The 16,894-nt window shown below is 43.8% G+C and overlaps 1 protein-coding gene across 1 annotated transcript; it reads right to left on the bottom strand.

The window, feature by feature from the left end:
- Positions 1-691: 691 nt before the first annotated feature.
- LOC122177546 (beta-1,4-galactosyltransferase 3-like) lies at positions 692-14,551 on the bottom strand. Its single transcript, XM_042867053.1, has 6 exons — positions 13,877-14,551; positions 6,573-6,808; positions 5,503-5,693; positions 4,602-4,724; positions 2,337-2,435; positions 692-1,398 (listed from the first exon to the last, which is right to left on the bottom strand). The coding sequence occupies exons 1-6, from the start codon at positions 14,112-14,114 to the stop codon at positions 1,257-1,259; spliced, it is 1,029 nt and encodes a 342-aa protein (XP_042722987.1). The 5' UTR covers positions 14,115-14,551; the 3' UTR covers positions 692-1,256.
- Between the last annotated feature and the right edge of the window lie 2,343 nt (positions 14,552-16,894).

The raw sequence follows: 16,894 nt of genomic DNA, 5'->3' as shown, positions 1-16,894 counted from the left end.
ATCTGTCCTTTATCCATGCCTGTTGGATACACAGCCCTTGCAGGCAGCTGCAAAGCTGGGGGATTTTCTTTTAGGAAACTGTATTAAGAATTACACAACAAAAAAAAACAACAACCTATATTATAGAATTTCTGTGTCTCTGGTTGACATGTATCACTTTAACTGTTGAGAAAAATGTAGCCTTTAATAGATTCTTGGGTATTTGAGTGAGAGACGCAGCTTTACAGTGAACAGAGAATAGGAATTTGACTCTAGTTTATGCAAGTAGCAAGGTAAAAAATCCTATCTTACACTTGCAAAATAGTTGGGGCTTGTAGGCAGTGCTACTGATTGACTGCCATAGAGAGAGATGACAAAAAGGGCAAGATGTAGAGCAGACCATCAGCCTCACTGTCAGGTAAGTACAAATGCACTCTTGCCAGGGTCACAGCTCTGCTGTTGACATATTTGACTTATTTTTTCCTCTAGTATTTCATTTCTCAAAAGTGTTTTAATTGAATGCAGATCAACCTTGAGAGATAATTAACATTTGAGCAATGGCTGAAATGGTAGATTAATTTCCATCTGCTGAGTATAGCTGACAGTCTGAGGCCTCCTTAGATGTGAATTACTCACAGCTGCAGTAAGAACTCACACACTCATTCATAATCTGGCCAGACAAGCAGGAATTTAAGCTATAGTTTCATCTAACTTCAGGGCAACTTTCTCCTTTATTGAAGTCTTATTAAATACTCTAGAAAAATCTTAATCCAAACAAACATCTCAACTTTCTTGACACAAATTCACAAAGAATATTCACAGAACGGTAATGAGTTTCAACACCAAGCAAGTTCTCTCTCAAAATACAGCATTTCAGAGGACTGACAGAATGGCCTGAATCCCACTTACCAGTTCAGTAAGCAGCAGAACAGAGCCATCCCATTATGTAACAAAGGTTCCAGAAAACTTGGGTCAACTTACTGTCAAGGAGACAGCCTCTCTCCAGCCTGAGGGATGACAGGTAGATTTGGTTCAGTAGTTTTACAGTGCTTTTAAAGGACTTTTGTAATAAGCCAGATCCTGTTTGTAGCTATCATGCCTCATTCCTGAAGCCTTTTCTTCAAAGTCTCCCATAATCCCAAGAAAAGTTCAATGTGTGAAAGACAACAGGATTAGTCTCAGGTGCTGCAGACTCTGCACCGCAGCCAGAGGTAGAGGCTGAATACCCATAACTGTGCTGTCACAGTGAATTCAAACTCCACTTTAGTTTCATTATCTTAAGAAAAGGGAGGAACATATCCAATGTCCACAGTAATGTTGGTATAAAGAGGATGCTTTGTTCTGGAAAGGAGCTTGAACTCTAAAGAGTTCATCCCATCATCCTTCCAAGTTTTTCCAGTGTTGTGGTGGGAAGCAGGCCTGAAGAAAGGAGAACAGTTGCCATTAGAGAAAAGAACGATGATAACAAGTGATGCTTTGAATAGAGGTAACAGAAGAAAAGGTATTCTGGAGGGCAAAGGCTTAGCATGTGAAAGCTGTCAGCAAAGCCCCAAGAAAATCCTCTCCCTATAATTACAAATGAGAAGGAGAGAATGCTTGACAGGGTTGGGTTGAACTTTGTGCAGAGTATTACAAACAAGGAGGACAGCATGGTCTGGATCCTGATCAGAAAGGGGGTGGTGATTGGATTCTGAAAAAAAAAAAAAAAAAAAAGAACCTGGTAGCAAGCAAAGAGACTTGGGAGCACAACAGAGAGGCTTGCAAGAGCGCTGAACACAGGCAGCAATAAGTAGGTTTAAGACAGAGTTGTTATGGAAACCTCAGGTTAAGAGGAGGGAGGGAAATCTGTGCTGTCACTATGAGAAGCCCTCACACTTGCCCCAACAATCTCTTCCATTGCTTTTATACAGAAGTGTGTCTTTGCTAAGGTCTGTCCTGCACCTTAGTCACCTCCTCAAGCTACAATACTGCTTTCCACTATTTCAATGACACATTGTAAATCTGCACAAAGAGCCTCTTCAAACAGAAACCTCCTGGTTTACAAGACAGACTGAGATGGCATTTTCCCCGAATAATTTGATGCTGAAGTTTGATACTTGCAAGCTGCCTGGATAGCAAATATTCTTAACTTCACACCAGGTAAGAAGTAGGAAACTAGAAGTGCACCTACCCTTCCAACGCAGAGATAAGAGCAGCACTGCTCAAGTGAAGCTAACTGGGAGCTTTCTTTAAATAGCAGCATTGAAACAGAAAAATAAGCAGTGGCATGAGGTTTACTTCCCACCTTTCTTAAGGATGATGAGGTAACAGCCTGCCACAAGGAGCAGTCTCTGAGCTGCTCTCTCTGGTACAATTACCTTCTCCAAGGCTCTTCTGTCTCTCTGTTGTAATCCATCACTTTGTAGCGTCCAAGGTGCGGTGGGTTCCGCACAATTCTCATGCCTGCTAACTGGATCCTTTAAAATGAAGAACAAAATGTGTACTTAGGTATAAAGATGTCATTGCCAGCTAACAATTGGACTTTGTATAACTTACCTTAAGCAATTAATTACTGAATGATGGCATCTATGTTAGCTTACCAACAGAACTTGACAGTAATACTGTTAGACCCAGCAAGCCTTTGTTTATCACACAGGAGCCTTCATATTCACAGGAATTTTCTTTGCAGAAGAATGAAATTGTGCTGAATTTAGGTTATCTAACTGGCATGTCTGCAGCATTTAATTGCCTTCTGTTGTGACCTGGTGCAACAGCAAGCTGCACTGAAGTGGGAATGCTCTAAAGCTGGAAGAAGCTACAGAACTGAAAATATTTATCTAGAAATAGAAAATGATTTCAATGTTTCATTGACAGTAATGACATACTAATACATATTTCAGTTTTACACAAGGCACCTTGTTGCATTGGAATTTCACAAGATTTGCACCAGGTGGGTTTTACTCACAGAGGAACAGAAAGAACACCATACACAAGCTTGACAGGACATGCTGAACCAATCCAAGGCTGAAGGTGACAGTTTCCTGTCATCACATCATTACCAGTGACACGATGTGGTGTCACCACTACATGCCAGAGTCAAAACAGCAACCCAGCGTGGTGATGTGGGAATTTGCCATCAAAGAAATGTAAGACACAGTCTTACAGGCTCTTTTGGGATAGGAAAGGGGTGATCTTTACAGATTTCCTGGAACTCAGAGAAACCATCAGCTCTGACCACTACATCAGAATACTGACTAAGCTAAAGGCTTGAGCATCCAGAGAAGAATACCTTTTTTTCTTGCAACACAATAATGCCAGGCTCCATACCATTCAAAGACCATTGTGGACACTGCCAGTCTTGCCTGGACTGTCCTATCACACCCACCACACAGTCCAGATTTAGCAACTTTTGACTTCCCTGTTTTGTACAATGAAAAATGGACTACCTGGGCAACATTTTCCTATTAACCAGCACTATCACAACAAACATGAAACAGTGCATCACCTCCACTGTGCAGCACACAGGCTCTTGTTCTTCACTGGCAAAAAAAAAAAAACAAAACAACAAAAAACACATTCCTAGTTGTGGTGACTATGTTGAAAAACAGTGTTTTATAGCTGAGAATTTGCCCTATCAAATAGCATTACTGTGCTCTTTGTAACTGTTGTAGTTTCCAGGGAAATAAATAGGAGGCATTACTTTCAGAGCAAGCTATGTACTATTTTAGCTAGCTTGCTCTGAAAGGCAGAGAAGGATTTCTATGTTAACCTGATTTCTATTCCCAGAAGAATGCTGCTGTTGAGATCTCTAGCAGCTTTTAAACCAGAACATTTCACCATAACTGTAATGCTGTGCAAGACCAAAAAAGCATAAGGTCTTTATTGTCAGTTTAGCTTTTTTAACTACCCTATTAGCTTGGCTCAGTGCAGGATGGTACACAGTGCAACTGCAAAGGTGAATAAAGGCACAGCTGTGATTTTGTACTTGAAGAATCTGCATTAGGCTAAGTACCTGAAACAACTCATTTTGTTCACTTCTATAGCATGCTGCTGCCATAGCAACCAACATACAAGAAAAAAAAAATATTCAGTCAGCTTGTGCTGTCACTCACAATAGTTCACAGACTTCTCCATCACTCAGCACGGAGGGCAGAAGTTGGAACGAAGGAACAGGCCATGCAGGTTAAACAGCCATTAGTAACTGAACTCTGAGTATTAGTGACTAGGTAGCATTTGGAGCAACCCATGTGCCTAATGTAAATTCAGAACTGTTTGGGAATTAATAAATACTTCTTGATTTTCTTGTTTATCAAGTTTATAGATTCTCTTCCTTGGGGCTATTAATGTCAGTGGAGTCACAGCATGTCAACTACTGCTGGTTATAACCCCTTGGAAGCGCTCCAGTGCAAGTGCAGGCACAAGGATGCAAAGTACCACATTGTCCCCCAGTATCTGAAGAAAGCTTTGTTCTCCCAGCACACAGTGATTAGTCACAGATTCTGAGCATTTTGTGACAGCAATCATGCCCACTGCCAACAGCATCTGGATTACAGTGCTACTGCAAGCACATTAAGAAACGGAGTCTCTTAGTTCCTCTCTTGCAGTAATGCTCTGTGCTTCACTAGGAAGCTGTGAATCAGTACCTTGCAGCGATGTCATCGGTTTCACCACCATCACCCCAGTAAGTGTTTGGAAACCCATTCATCTTCATGTAGTGCTCTGGAGTCAAAGCAGATACACCTCCAAAAAAGGACTTATACGGAAGGCTAAAATAGCAGGGGAGAAAAAACAAAAAACATCATTGTGAGGGCTAATAACAGTCCTTCAGAAACAAGCAAGGTCAGCCAGGTCACAGATGTTAATCTCATTCCTTACAGTTTTTCTGCAGAGGCAGATGGATGCAAAGTGGTAAGTTTAGATGTACTCCCAAAGAAAGTTTTAAGCCCAGAATCAGGAGATATTATTTACCGAAACCCAAAACAGCAGAATCATGCAATTCCTGTGTCCATCTCAGAAGGTCTAAGTGAAGGTTGCTTCAAAATTAACATCTCCAATTAGATCCAAACACCAACATTGTACTATGTGTAGAATCATAGAATTGCTCAGGTTGGCAAAAAGCTTCAAGACCACCAAGTCCAACCACAGCCTAACCATACTACCCTAACAACCCTCTGCTAAATCATGTCCCTGAGCACCACATCCAAATGGTTTAAACACATCCATGGATGGTGACTCAACCACCTCCCAGAATCTTCCACATACATTATCTGCCATTCCATACTCCTTATTGTGGACACAAAAACAAATCTGCCAGTTATTTCCAAGCTGAGCTAATAATGGAGCAGGGAAACACGTGCATGGAATCGTTTGAGATTGCATGTCTAGGTCAGCAACTCATCTTACTGGAGAAGCCTCTAGTGCTAGAACAAAAAATGAAAACTCCCACTTCTTGGAGGTTGGATCTTTCCCTATCCACATTCATACCATCCGTCTAGAAATAAAAGAGTAGGATACGTAAGTCCCAAAGCAAATGGAAGCACTTACTTGTACTGAAATTTATCCATGGCACTAGCCATATGCTTGGGATAGTATTCATCACAGACATAGAGATTATAATCATTCTCAGGTACCAGGTCCACATCATGCAGAAGGAGGCAGTCCCAGTCTTCATCCTTCAAGGCTTCCCGGACACCAACATTAAGTAACTTTGCTCGGTTAAACGTGCCATTCCCCACCTGGAAAATAAGATTTACGTTTCCCCATCATAAAAACAAACAGGAGAACTCAATTACAACGGATGGTAGAGCAAAAAGCTTACATACGTGAATGACACTGCAGTGAATTACTACTGCCTGTGAATTTCATCCCCTAGATTATCTGCTCTCTTCAAAATATTGTTTGCAACTGTAAATCAGTGATGTATCAGGTGCTGTTTATTGCTGGCATATGAAGAAGGCAGATTTTTAAGACACCAGAACATTAAGCCTTCAGGTTGACATACATAAGCACATCAACACTTCTGTCCTGATTACTGCTTACTAAAGCTTAGAAAGGAGAAAAAAAGATCTGTCACAAACAAGAAGCTTCCTCCCTCTCAATCAGCTATTTAATCAATGAACACCACACTTTCCCTCTCTCCATTATCTTTTGCAACATCACTCCATCATCAGTTACTAATGGCTGTTTAACCTGCATGGCCTGTGGCAAACAGCAAGGCCAAGGCAGATGTTTTCACTTGATACAGTCTAAAAATATCCAACTTCATCTTAACATTTAGTCTCAACAGTTTTAGTCAGCAGCTGTACTGACAAGCCACTGACAGACAACTCACATTCAACTCCTGAAGAGCTGAAAATACAAGTTACCACTTAATGACAGCTTTATCCCTCTTGGGAGGAAAAAAAAAACCCAGCCCAACACAACAAATCAATAGCAGGACAATGATCTTGACAAGTGGTAAGATATTTCAATCAGTGGCAGCCACGGAGGTATGATGGCATGTAACTTCACAGCTCAGGCATCAAACGGTACTTCCATTAGAAGATTCACATTTCTTGTTCAGAACCTAACCTTCACGTGGCAAACTCCACCAGGTATATTCAATTTAGATTTACCTGCTGAATCAAGTAGATCCTATAGCTGAGCTGCTGGCGCTGCAAGAAGGGATGAATGTAGTAGAGAAGATGGTGAAGGTATTTCTCCTGGTTACTGTATGCTACAAGGATGGCCGACTTGTAGCGGGCCAAGCAGTGAGGTGGTCTGTACTGGCCTCCAGACTGAACAAAAGGATTTTTCTGGATGATCATTCTTTCACTGGGGAGCACGTCAAAAGTGATGGTTAACAGACCAACTGTAAGGAGAGGCAGAGAAAAAAAAAATAGATAAGCAACATTAGGAATGTTTCTCAACTTGCATTTAAGAACACTAGAGCAGCTCCACATGGTTACTACAGGAGACACCAGATCTCCCCTAACCCAGAACAGGTAATAACACCACACAGATGTGCCCTTGTGACAAATTCCACTGCTACCTGCCAGTCACCCCATCACAGCTCTGCACAGCGCTGCCAGGCCCAGCACCAGGCCAGCAGGCACTTGCCAGAGAGGCATCATAGAAACATTACAGCCAACAATGCACTGCAGGCCTGTGTACTTTCCTTTTTCTTGGTACTGGCTCCACAGCACACAAACCTGTCTTCTGTGCATCCTTCAATAAGTGCATCCACTGTAGAAGTACAGAGGAAAACAAATCTAGGTGACACTTTTTTTTTTTTTTTTTGACCCCCCACATGGAAAATGTAAGGCTCTTTCAGATTGGATTCAAGGACAAAGATGTCCATAAGAACACTCAGCAGGTTGGGGGGAAACAGATTAAAGCCCAGATGAACACAAATGATTTGGGAAATACAAATGCTTTAGAAAGTGTTAACTTTATCCGAAAAGAAGTTCAAAGTTTAATCACGTGCCACCAGGGCTGTATTTGCTGTACCATTTAATTCTATACACAGTGCTATGCAGGTAGCATTTTGCTATCAAAGTTCTAGGAGCAACAGATAGCAGAGCTGAGGAAGAAGCTCAGTATTTTGTATTTGCAAGAATAGGCATGGGGCAGCAAAAGGAACTACATATGACAGCAGTGCTACTAAGCAGATCAGTTTTAAACACAAAACATACCCAGTGTGTATAGCAGTTTGTACCTAATTAAAATAAAGCCATCTTCTTCAGATGGGAAAATCTTGAAAAGAAAAAAAGCAGTGCAAAGTATCAATCACGATTTTAACACAAGTCCTGCATTGTGACAATCTGAAAGTGCAAAGACTGATTATGTTACTATCTCTTCTGGGTTCACAGAATCACAGAATGGCCAGGGTTGGAAGGGACCTCAAGGATTACAAGTCTCCAACCCCCTGCCATAGGCAGGGCCACCAACCTCCCCATTTAATACCAGACCAGGCTGCCCAGGGCCCCATCCAACCTGGCCTTGAACACCTCCAGGGACGGGGCATCCACAACCTCTCTGGGCAGCCTGTTCCAGCACCTCACCACTCTCTCTGTAAAGAACTTCCCCCTGACATCCAACCTAAATCTTCCCTCCTTCAACTGAAAACCATTTCCCCTCACGCTGCCATCATCTACCCTTTCAAAGAGTTGACACCCCTCCTGTGTGTGAGTTTGTGGGTTGTGAAAGGAGGACCAGAACTAGCAAAAGAGTGACATTTGCACACTTATCAGTGTATCATAGTAGCTTTTCAGTGACTTTTCTCTAAGAAAATAAAGCACAAATACAGAACAATAAAATACAATAATTTTTATAAAAATATATTAAAATATGTTCTTCACACAAGCTAGGAAGAAACCTTCACCTAAACTACAATTAAAATCCAACAATGTGATCACCTCATATTATGGTTTTAAGAAGGTCCAATTATCTGCAGGTCACATTACCCAAGGACAAAATATTTTTGTACCAGAAGCCTGGGAGCTACTTTATTTATTTTTGCTGTCATAAATGAGATTTTTTTTTTCCTCTTCCAAGCTCATAGCTAATCCTGTGGCTGTTTTGAGTGAGCTTTCAGTATCTTCTAAGTCACACTCCCTGTAAAGCACTGAAATAAATTATCCTCTCATTAAATTTCTGATAACGAAGCCTGGGAGAAAGAGAATAAGTGTTTAGGCTTGGTTTGCCCCAGGTCTAATACATATTAAAGGAGGTGAGTCCAGAAGGTACTTCTTCCAGCCCATCTCACATTCAAAATCTCTGGTACAAACTTAACAAAGCACATAAATAAATAGGGTCTGTGTTCACCCACATCCTGTTTAACTGACACAAAGGAAGTGACATCCCTCCTTGCTTGTTTCAGAAGAGCATGAGGAAGGTTCAAGGATTAGCTTTGGAGTAAGATTCAAGCTGTCCGTGCTGGGAAACACTTGGCTAGCACACAGAAACTGTATACATCTCATTTCTCAGGGGCAAACGTAAAGGCAGTAACAGCTTCTTCTTCTAGGAACGTACACAACAGCACTCCTCCAAGGTCTGTCAAAACAGCCACTGACCCCATCCCCTGCACAACTGAAAAAGAACTAGAAGACCAGCCCCAGTGAATCCCACTTCGTAGTTTGGCTTAAAAGAAAGAAAAAAAGAAAAACAAAAACCAAGACAAATTTGCCAACAAGATTTTGTGATTGCTGACTCTGAAGCATCACTTATAAATCCTTCCTTCGGTACCTAAAACACAGGAGAGATTTGATTTTAATGATGTCACCCTAAATACATTAGATTGGAAACTGGAGTACACTGCTGTTGTACTTGCATATCTGAAAGAGAAGAGAAGATCTGCAGAGAACTGTGCAGCAGGCCCACAAATCCACTGTAAGGGTTTTACGATGTTATTACCTACTTTTATGCAGACTGTTTCCTGCTCCATCTTTAAGAGCAGCAGGCCAACGTTTTTTTTAAGCTTGTATTTTACACTGCTGTTCAGATTTATGAACTCTCCTGATTAGCAGTTCTTTTAAGGTCCTCTAACTACAGCATCATTAACCACCAATGTGATGACATCTGGAGCTTGCTGAAGAAACACTATCTGCAGAATGGATTTCATGTACAGATCACAGCTCCCAAGATGACGTAAGAAATGGAATTAATTCTTTTCTGTTCTCTCACAAAGGCATTTTTGTTTTCCCTAATACAATCCCAGCTCTTTCTATTGGAGTTAAGGTTCTGCAGCGGTAATCCTTAAATTGCAAAAATCAGATCTGAATTTGGACATAAGGGACAGAAATAACACGGGCTTCTGTTCTCTCCTTCCATACCCAGACATCCAATACATGAGGGTAATACCGACACTACTGAGGCTTTTCAAGGCACCAAATTCTCCTGAGCTGCCTGGCTCCTCACCTCAAACAATTCAGCTCTGAAACTCATTCTTACACGCTAAGGAAGCACAGAAGAGTCGTTAAAACCTGTGATGCATCCCCAGACCTCTATCTGCCCTACACCCCTTGGCTATAAACTCAGTTCCAGCTCTCCGCTCTCCTTCCCATCCAGCTAACGAACAGCTAATGCACTGTAATCTGATTAAATCCCAGATGTGGGCAGAGAAGCTGCAAGCTGGCCCAGGCAGGGAAAAATAAAAGGTCTTTGGGAAAGGACAGAACAAAGAGAAAAAGGGAAGGAAGAAAAAAAAAAAGCTCAACCATCTCGGCCATGTTAGAAAGCACAGGATCCCCATTCAGACAAGGTACAAAATGCTGTGCAGCCACGGTTAGGTGGATTGGGAAGACAGTTCAACTGTGTGACACAGTGGAAAATCTGTGCAAGACAAGAGGTTGATCTTCCAAAGCATCAGCCAGGAGGCCTCCTGTTGCAGCTACCAACACATGGCCCAGGAATGGGGGCTGCGTGGTTGTCTGCATCCAGGAATAAGAGAGAGGGGCTGTCCCCTTCAGGGAAAGCTCTAAGCCTGATACATGTATTAAATATTCTTTTAACTCTAATTTCTTTTAAACACTTTCCTGCTATTTCACTGCCTTTCAAATGGGCAGTAGTTCAGAGAGAAAGAGAATTAACAATGACTGTGCTCTTTTTTTTTCCCCTTTTTTCTCCTAGAAAAGCATAATTTAAAATGAAAATTGTGCTTCTTGAGTGATCTGAAGTATATCCTGGGAGTTTAATGTCAAATAACTTAGGGATCTGACAATGAGAGGGTCAGATATAGAACTTCTACTCCATCAGAAGTTGCGTTTTCTTGAAGCAGTATCAGCAGATGGTATCAAACCCTTAGTAAGTTTGCAGATAACATCAAGTTGGGAGAAAGTGTTGATCTGTATGGAGATGGGAAAGCCCTACAGAGGGATCTGAACATTGAGGCCCTGGAGCGTGTCCAGAAAATGGCAATGAAGCTGTGAGGGGTCTGCAGCACAAGTCTTACAAGGAGCAGCTGAGGGAGTTGGGATTGTTTAGTCTGGAGAAGAGGAAGTTCAGGGGAGACCTCATTGCACTCTAAAACTCCCTAAAGAGGAGGTTATGGTGAAGTAGGGGCTGGCCTCTTAGCATAACTAGCAACAGGATGAGTGGGAATGACCTCAAGTTGTACCAGATGAGTTTCTGGTTGGATATTAGGGAAAATTTCTAAAGAAAGAGTGGTAAGGTGCTGGCACAGGTTGCCCAGAGAGGTGGAGGAGTCAGCAACCCTGGACGTGTTCAAGAAATGTTTGGATGTTGTACTGAGGGATGTGGGTTCACGGGGCAATGGTAGTCAGACTATAGATGATCTTGGAGGTCTTTTCCAACCTTGGCGATTCCATGACGGTTCTATGATAATCAACACCTTGACATGACCAATTAGTTCCCTCCACAGTCTGGCTCCTGAGCTCCTTCTATCCCTGAAGAGCGTTTAATTAATAGGAAACTTCAGTGCACAGAATTAAACCCCACAATTCCCTGTCCATATTGCTAGCAGCTGCCTGTGACAGCACACTCCCTGCCTGTGACATGTTCTAGTCAACATCCGAATATCAAGGGATCTATTAATTTTAAACAAATCTATTCTAGCTTGAGGAACTACATTACTTCTAAAGACTTTCTTAGTTCAGAATAAACAGCTCTAATAACGGAGTTCAATACGAAAAAGTGAAACTCGCACAAGCTAAACAAACAGGAAGAGCAGCATGGATTGATACCTCAGCAAATGTACAGCAGCACAAAGCATATTACTGCAGTCACATTGCACATGTTGCTTCTCAAGTTCGGGGCCACAAGAGGGTCAACAAACATCACTGAGGGTTAAAAACGCAAGGCCAGATCTTCCAAGGCAGGGAGATTTATGCAGTTAGTTCTTATGCAGCTGCCCTGGAAGTGGTTTCAGGTAGTTGAGTAAAAGGCAGATGGAGCTTCAATCTGAGTCTACATTCACAGAATTAGTTAAATGATCTACTGTACACATAAGTAAAGAAAGCACTGCACTCCATAACAGCCCCAATCCAGAAACCATTTATGCTGCTTGGCATGCTTCCAGTTCCTTTTACGTGTTTTGGAGTGGACACAGTGAATTATTACCAGCTCTGAACAGGAGACTGGAGTCTACAGAATTGATTTCAAACCTTATTTAATGGGTTTATGAAATTAGTATTAAGAGGCATCATTCTCTCTGATGTAGTGCTTTTAGAGATCAGCTCCATAAGAGATGATAACAACCAATCAAGACGTTTACGAAGTTTCATAGTTTTATAGGATGTTAAGGTTGGAAAAAAAAAAGGGTATTTATATGTGTTCTGTATGTGATGGACATAGAGAAATTAAGGGCAAGCACCTTGCAGAGCAGCATGCATCTTTACAAGCAAAAAAGAAAACCACAAAAAACCCAAAACAAAACCACTGTCAAGAGGCTGGCATATAAGAATATCAGAATGAATATCTTATTTCTTACATTTAAAAGGAAACATCACTGAGTAGAAACTAGAACAAATCTTTTTTTCTCCTAAGCTCAATCTGTATCAGTGATCTAAAACATCATTTCACAGCAACAGTGCTTCATATTCTCCATTCTAACTTTTTAGTACAGCGGAACTCCCACAGCCTCTTTGCTTCACTATTTTTCTTTTACCTACTCAGCCATACTGCTTGCTTCTGCCTCTGACTACACAGTTTTCATGTTATTGCTGGAGTACGACATGCAGGCCAACCCCTCTCTTCTTAGTGCTGCCAGGAATGGGGAGCAGAAAAGATCTTAATGTAGATTTTCTAGCTCTGACACCATCCATTACTTTTATGCAGTTTCACTCTGCATCTGTCTCCTCCATGTACATCATCACTGCTCTTGCTTATCTGATTGTTGGCAGGCAAGCTGCAAGAATTACTTCTACTTTTTAAAATTTAAGAGCAAAGCTTACTCATTTGTTCAGGACAGCAGATTCTTGTCAGTAGTGGCTACAAGCTACAAGTCAATTTCTACTGCATTTCCCAGCAAAACAAGGCAGTCTGAGCCACAGAATCATAGCTTCCCAAAAGAATTAATGGGCTCTGGTTAATGATGAACAAGAGGCTATACTAAGGCCATTATAACTGACACTTGTACAAAGAAACTGTGCTATTTTAGTAATGCTTAATAAAGCTGTTTCCAGGAGAAGTGCTGAAGCTTATATCAAACATTACCACGCATACTGCATTTCATTTTAACTTCAGCAAGAGGTAGGAAGAAAACTCCACACAACAAGCTGCATTACAACATCAAAAAGCTCTCACAGCTGTAGGTTGCCAGCACAGCTCAGTAAGCTAAGCAAGCAGCTCAGCACAAGAGGAAGCAAAGCCACTGTCTTCCACAACACTTCTACCTGTGAGTTAAGGTCAGGCTGCTCTCTCCGTGTTCCATTTGCACAGAACCACTTTCCTAGAAGAGCAGCATGACTAAGGAGTGTGCATCAAGACTACTAATGTGAAAAACTAGGCGTACAGAAACTTGTGCTGTAAACTGAAAAACAGACCAGAGTAATTTACTGTGCTATACGTTCAGCAGTGGAACAGCCACAACAACTACACGTGCATACTTACAGAACTTTTCCAGTCTGGGCTACCTGAGTGGAAGGGATTCACTAACACCTGTGCATCACAGCTGCCAAACTTGCTCTATGGTTCTAACTTGGCATTTACTTCGCTTAGGAGTTTTAGCAGCACAACAGCCGAATTAACGCCGCTTCAAGAAGTGGCCGTGACCCGCCGTAAATGAGGTACAGCCTGCGACCTAACTCCTAAGCGCGTGGGGAACATCGTTAAAGACACATAACAATCCCAGGCCGACACAATCACCGAGAATAGCGAGGTGCGGCACTCTCGTAGACACCACATTTTAAACACTGAAAGCCTAACAGGAGCCCAGAAGAGCAACAGCCGGAGCTGGGACGAGCCAGAGATCGGTACGTACCGGCAATGGGCGAGTGCGCCGAGCAGTAGGGCAGCGCCGCCCCGCCGCCAGCCGGGACCAGCAGGCTGAGGTTCGTATACACGTCGTGGCTTTTGGAGTAATCCAAAACGCGCTGCGACTCCAAAAACCCTCGGAACACGCTCGAGGCTCCACCTCGGTACAGTATCAGGATGAACACGGCTTGGAAGACGAGCAGGAACAGCAGGAAGCAGGGGTTCTCCACACGGGATAGGGACATGGCTCTCGCACCGGGTGACCGCCGCGAGCCGCCGCCCGCTCGGGGCTACATGGCTGCGGCCGAGCACCTCCGCCACTCCCGGCACCGACTTGGGGAGGCGGCAGAGCTCCCCTCCGCCAGCTCAGATCCGCCCTTCCCGATTCCGCCGAGGGAAGGAGGAGCAGCTCGGCGCCCCGGCAGCGGCACGGCCCCGCTCCCTCTGCCCACCCAAGGAGCGCCCTGAGGAAAGGAGGAAAGGGCGGGAAGATGCGGCGCCGCGCGCGCCCGTCAGCATGCAAGGGGACCCGGGCTCGCCCGCCTCCCCTACGCCGGCCCTTGTAGACACCCGACCTTTCCCCCGCTCCGTCCCAGCTCGAGATTAGAACGCGGACACCCTCACCCCGCGGTAACCGTCCCTCACGGCCCGCCCGCTCCTTCCGCAGAGACTACAGCTCCCAGCACAGCGGGATGGGCGGGGCTGCCGCGGGGCATGCTGGGAGCTGTAGTCATCGCCCTCAGGTGCTGGTCCGCCCGTTCCATGCCCAGCGCCCTGTGGTGCAGCCCCTGTCCCTCACCCCCAGCTGCCCTCCCCTGACAGCTCCATGCCGTTCCCTCAGGCCCTGTCGCTGTCACACAGAGCAGAGCTCAGCGCTGCCCCTCCGCTCCCTGTGAGGAGCTGCAGCAGCTGTAGTACTTGTTTTCATTACTTAAAATTCATTGGGGAAGTTAGTGTGATGGTAAATAAAGAAAACACACTGAGAAAAGGAGGTGGTGGTGGTGAGGTGTGGGTTGGCCGCTTCTCCCAGGTACCAGCAATAGGATGAAATAGGATGGCCTCAAATTGCACCAAGGGGGGTTCAGGTTGGGTATTGAGGCAGTGGCACAGCTGCCCAAGGAGGTGGTGCAGTCTCTGTGCATGGAAGTGTTCAAGAACCTTGTAGATATGGCACTGAGGGATATGGCTTAGTGGGCATGGTGGGGATTGCTGGTTGGACAAGATCATCTTAGCGCTCTTTTTTAACCTTCACGATTCTATGATTCTTTGAGCTTGGGCAAGGCTTGTCTGTCTCCATCAGTTTCTGAGGCAGAGAGAAGCAGGTCATTTTGGAACAGATCTGCACCGGCAGCTCTGATAACTTTACTGGTGGTGCAAAAATTGCCATCTTGTGCCTTTCTGGGGCGCAATGAGCATGTCAGCTGGAAAAACAACAGCTTGACCCAATCTTTAGTTCAGCCTATGTTATATATATATGCTCTCATGACTGGAAAACTAATGTATAGCTTAATTCTGTGCTAGCTGGGGAGCTGAATCTCCACGAATGTCTCTTTCAAGGCACCTCAAAAACCAAATGTGAGAATTATCATTCCTCTCATTCCCCTTCTCCTATGGCCACCAAAATTGGTGAATCAGAACCCACCACAAGTCTACAAAGTGCAAACAACGTCATGCAAGAGAGCTGAATGCAGATCAGAACTTCACGGTACCAGCAAGGCCAAGTCTCTTCAAGGTCACTGCACTCCTATTTTTTCCCCTGACGTGAAAGGCTAGGAGAGATTTGAATTAAAAATGAATTGGGTTGCTTAAATGAAAAAAATAACTGTCTTCACTGAAGCATGGAGGATAGTTGGCAGGCATTTTAGCAACCCCTGTGCACAGATGTATTGAGGGCAGTGATGGAGTAAAACAATGTTGGACTGGATCAGTAAGGCACAGGAACAGAGCTGTCTTGACAGCCAAAGGTCTACCTTTCTCATTTTCACATGTCCACCCGAGAAATTAAATGAATGCATAGGGAAAAAAAGGCAAATACCATCTTCAACAGAGCTTGAAATTAAGTTTGTGCAGGAGGCTCTGGATGTCCCAGGGGAGGGGCGCTTCCCCTCCCTTTAAGTGTAATTTCACCTCCAATCAGCCTCAAATATGATGAGAGACAGAGAAGTACTTCACCATTTAGTACAATTCATTCTCTTTTGCTCTTTCCCCTCCTTCTGCCCGTTATGCCTTGGGACCTGCATCACTTCCCTGTTGAAAATGCATCAGGCTGCCTGGCAAGCTTAGCTTTGAAAATGTAAGGCCCCAGGAGGGGGAGAACAGCATGTTGGGGTGACACCAAGCAGGGTGCTCAGGTAGAGCCAGAGTCAGTGTGTCCTGCCCACTGCTCTGCCTGACCCCCAGGGTTTTTAATCAAGGAAAGAGGAAAGCAGCATTACATTTAGTAAAGACATTGCAGAGGATTTCAGCCACCGCTGAACAAGCAGTGCCATTCCTCTTTTTGTGGGGGTGGCAGTTTTTTTTCTGGTAGGGTGAACATTTCAGATGCCTCTGGCCACTGCAGTTGTTTCTCAGCCTTTCAGAGAAGAGAAGGGAAAACCAGGAGACTGGAGTATTTTCCCTGTCTGGTCCCACTGGTCTGACACATAATGCCTGCAAGACATTCTTCCCAATGAATTGCACCCTATAGGGACTGGCACAAGGAACTGAAGCAATGTGCTTCAGTTAGGAAGCACATAGTTCAGGTTAAGGTGTCCAGACCTTGTAGTGCCCTTCTTCACCCTGCTGGTGTTGCTCCTGCACATCTCTAGGAGATGCAATAGGCTGCAGTGCACAGGACCACCTTCACCTCCTCAGTCTCAGGGACATGAAATGGTTTTGCTTGAACTTCTCTTGCAGCATCTGGGTAGGTGAAGACTGAAGAGAGTACTGTTGGAATGAGAAGAACTACAGCAGACACATTTTCCATTATAGAGTGCACTGTGTTTTCCTGGAAAAGAAGCAAGGCCTTATGTTGCAAGACAGAAAA

This window comes from Lagopus leucura, unplaced genomic scaffold (genome assembly GCF_019238085.1).
Source record: "Lagopus leucura isolate 7727_CA_CO unplaced genomic scaffold, USGS_WTPT01 Super-Scaffold_100001, whole genome shotgun sequence".
NCBI classification, from domain to species: domain Eukaryota; kingdom Metazoa; phylum Chordata; class Aves; order Galliformes; family Phasianidae; genus Lagopus; species Lagopus leucura.
The sequence above is the reverse complement of the archived record's forward strand: the minus strand, read 5'-3'. Positions and strand labels throughout refer to the sequence as shown.

What these genes read in the sequence shown, in the direction of transcription:
- LOC122177546 (XM_042867053.1), bottom strand. Translation starts at nt 14,114, where the DNA reads ATGTCCCTATCCCGTGTGGAGAACCCCTGCTTCCTGCTGTTCCTGCTC. An exon ending in ATGGATAAATTTCAGTACAA is followed by an intron (nt 4,725 to 5,502) that starts GTAAGTGCTTCC and finishes CTGCTATTTTAG; the next exon opens with CCTTCCGTATAAGTCCTTTT. An exon ending in ACCGATGACATCGCTGCAAG is followed by an intron (nt 2,436 to 4,601) that starts GTACTGATTCAC and finishes TTCATTTTAAAG; the next exon opens with GATCCAGTTAGCAGGCATGA.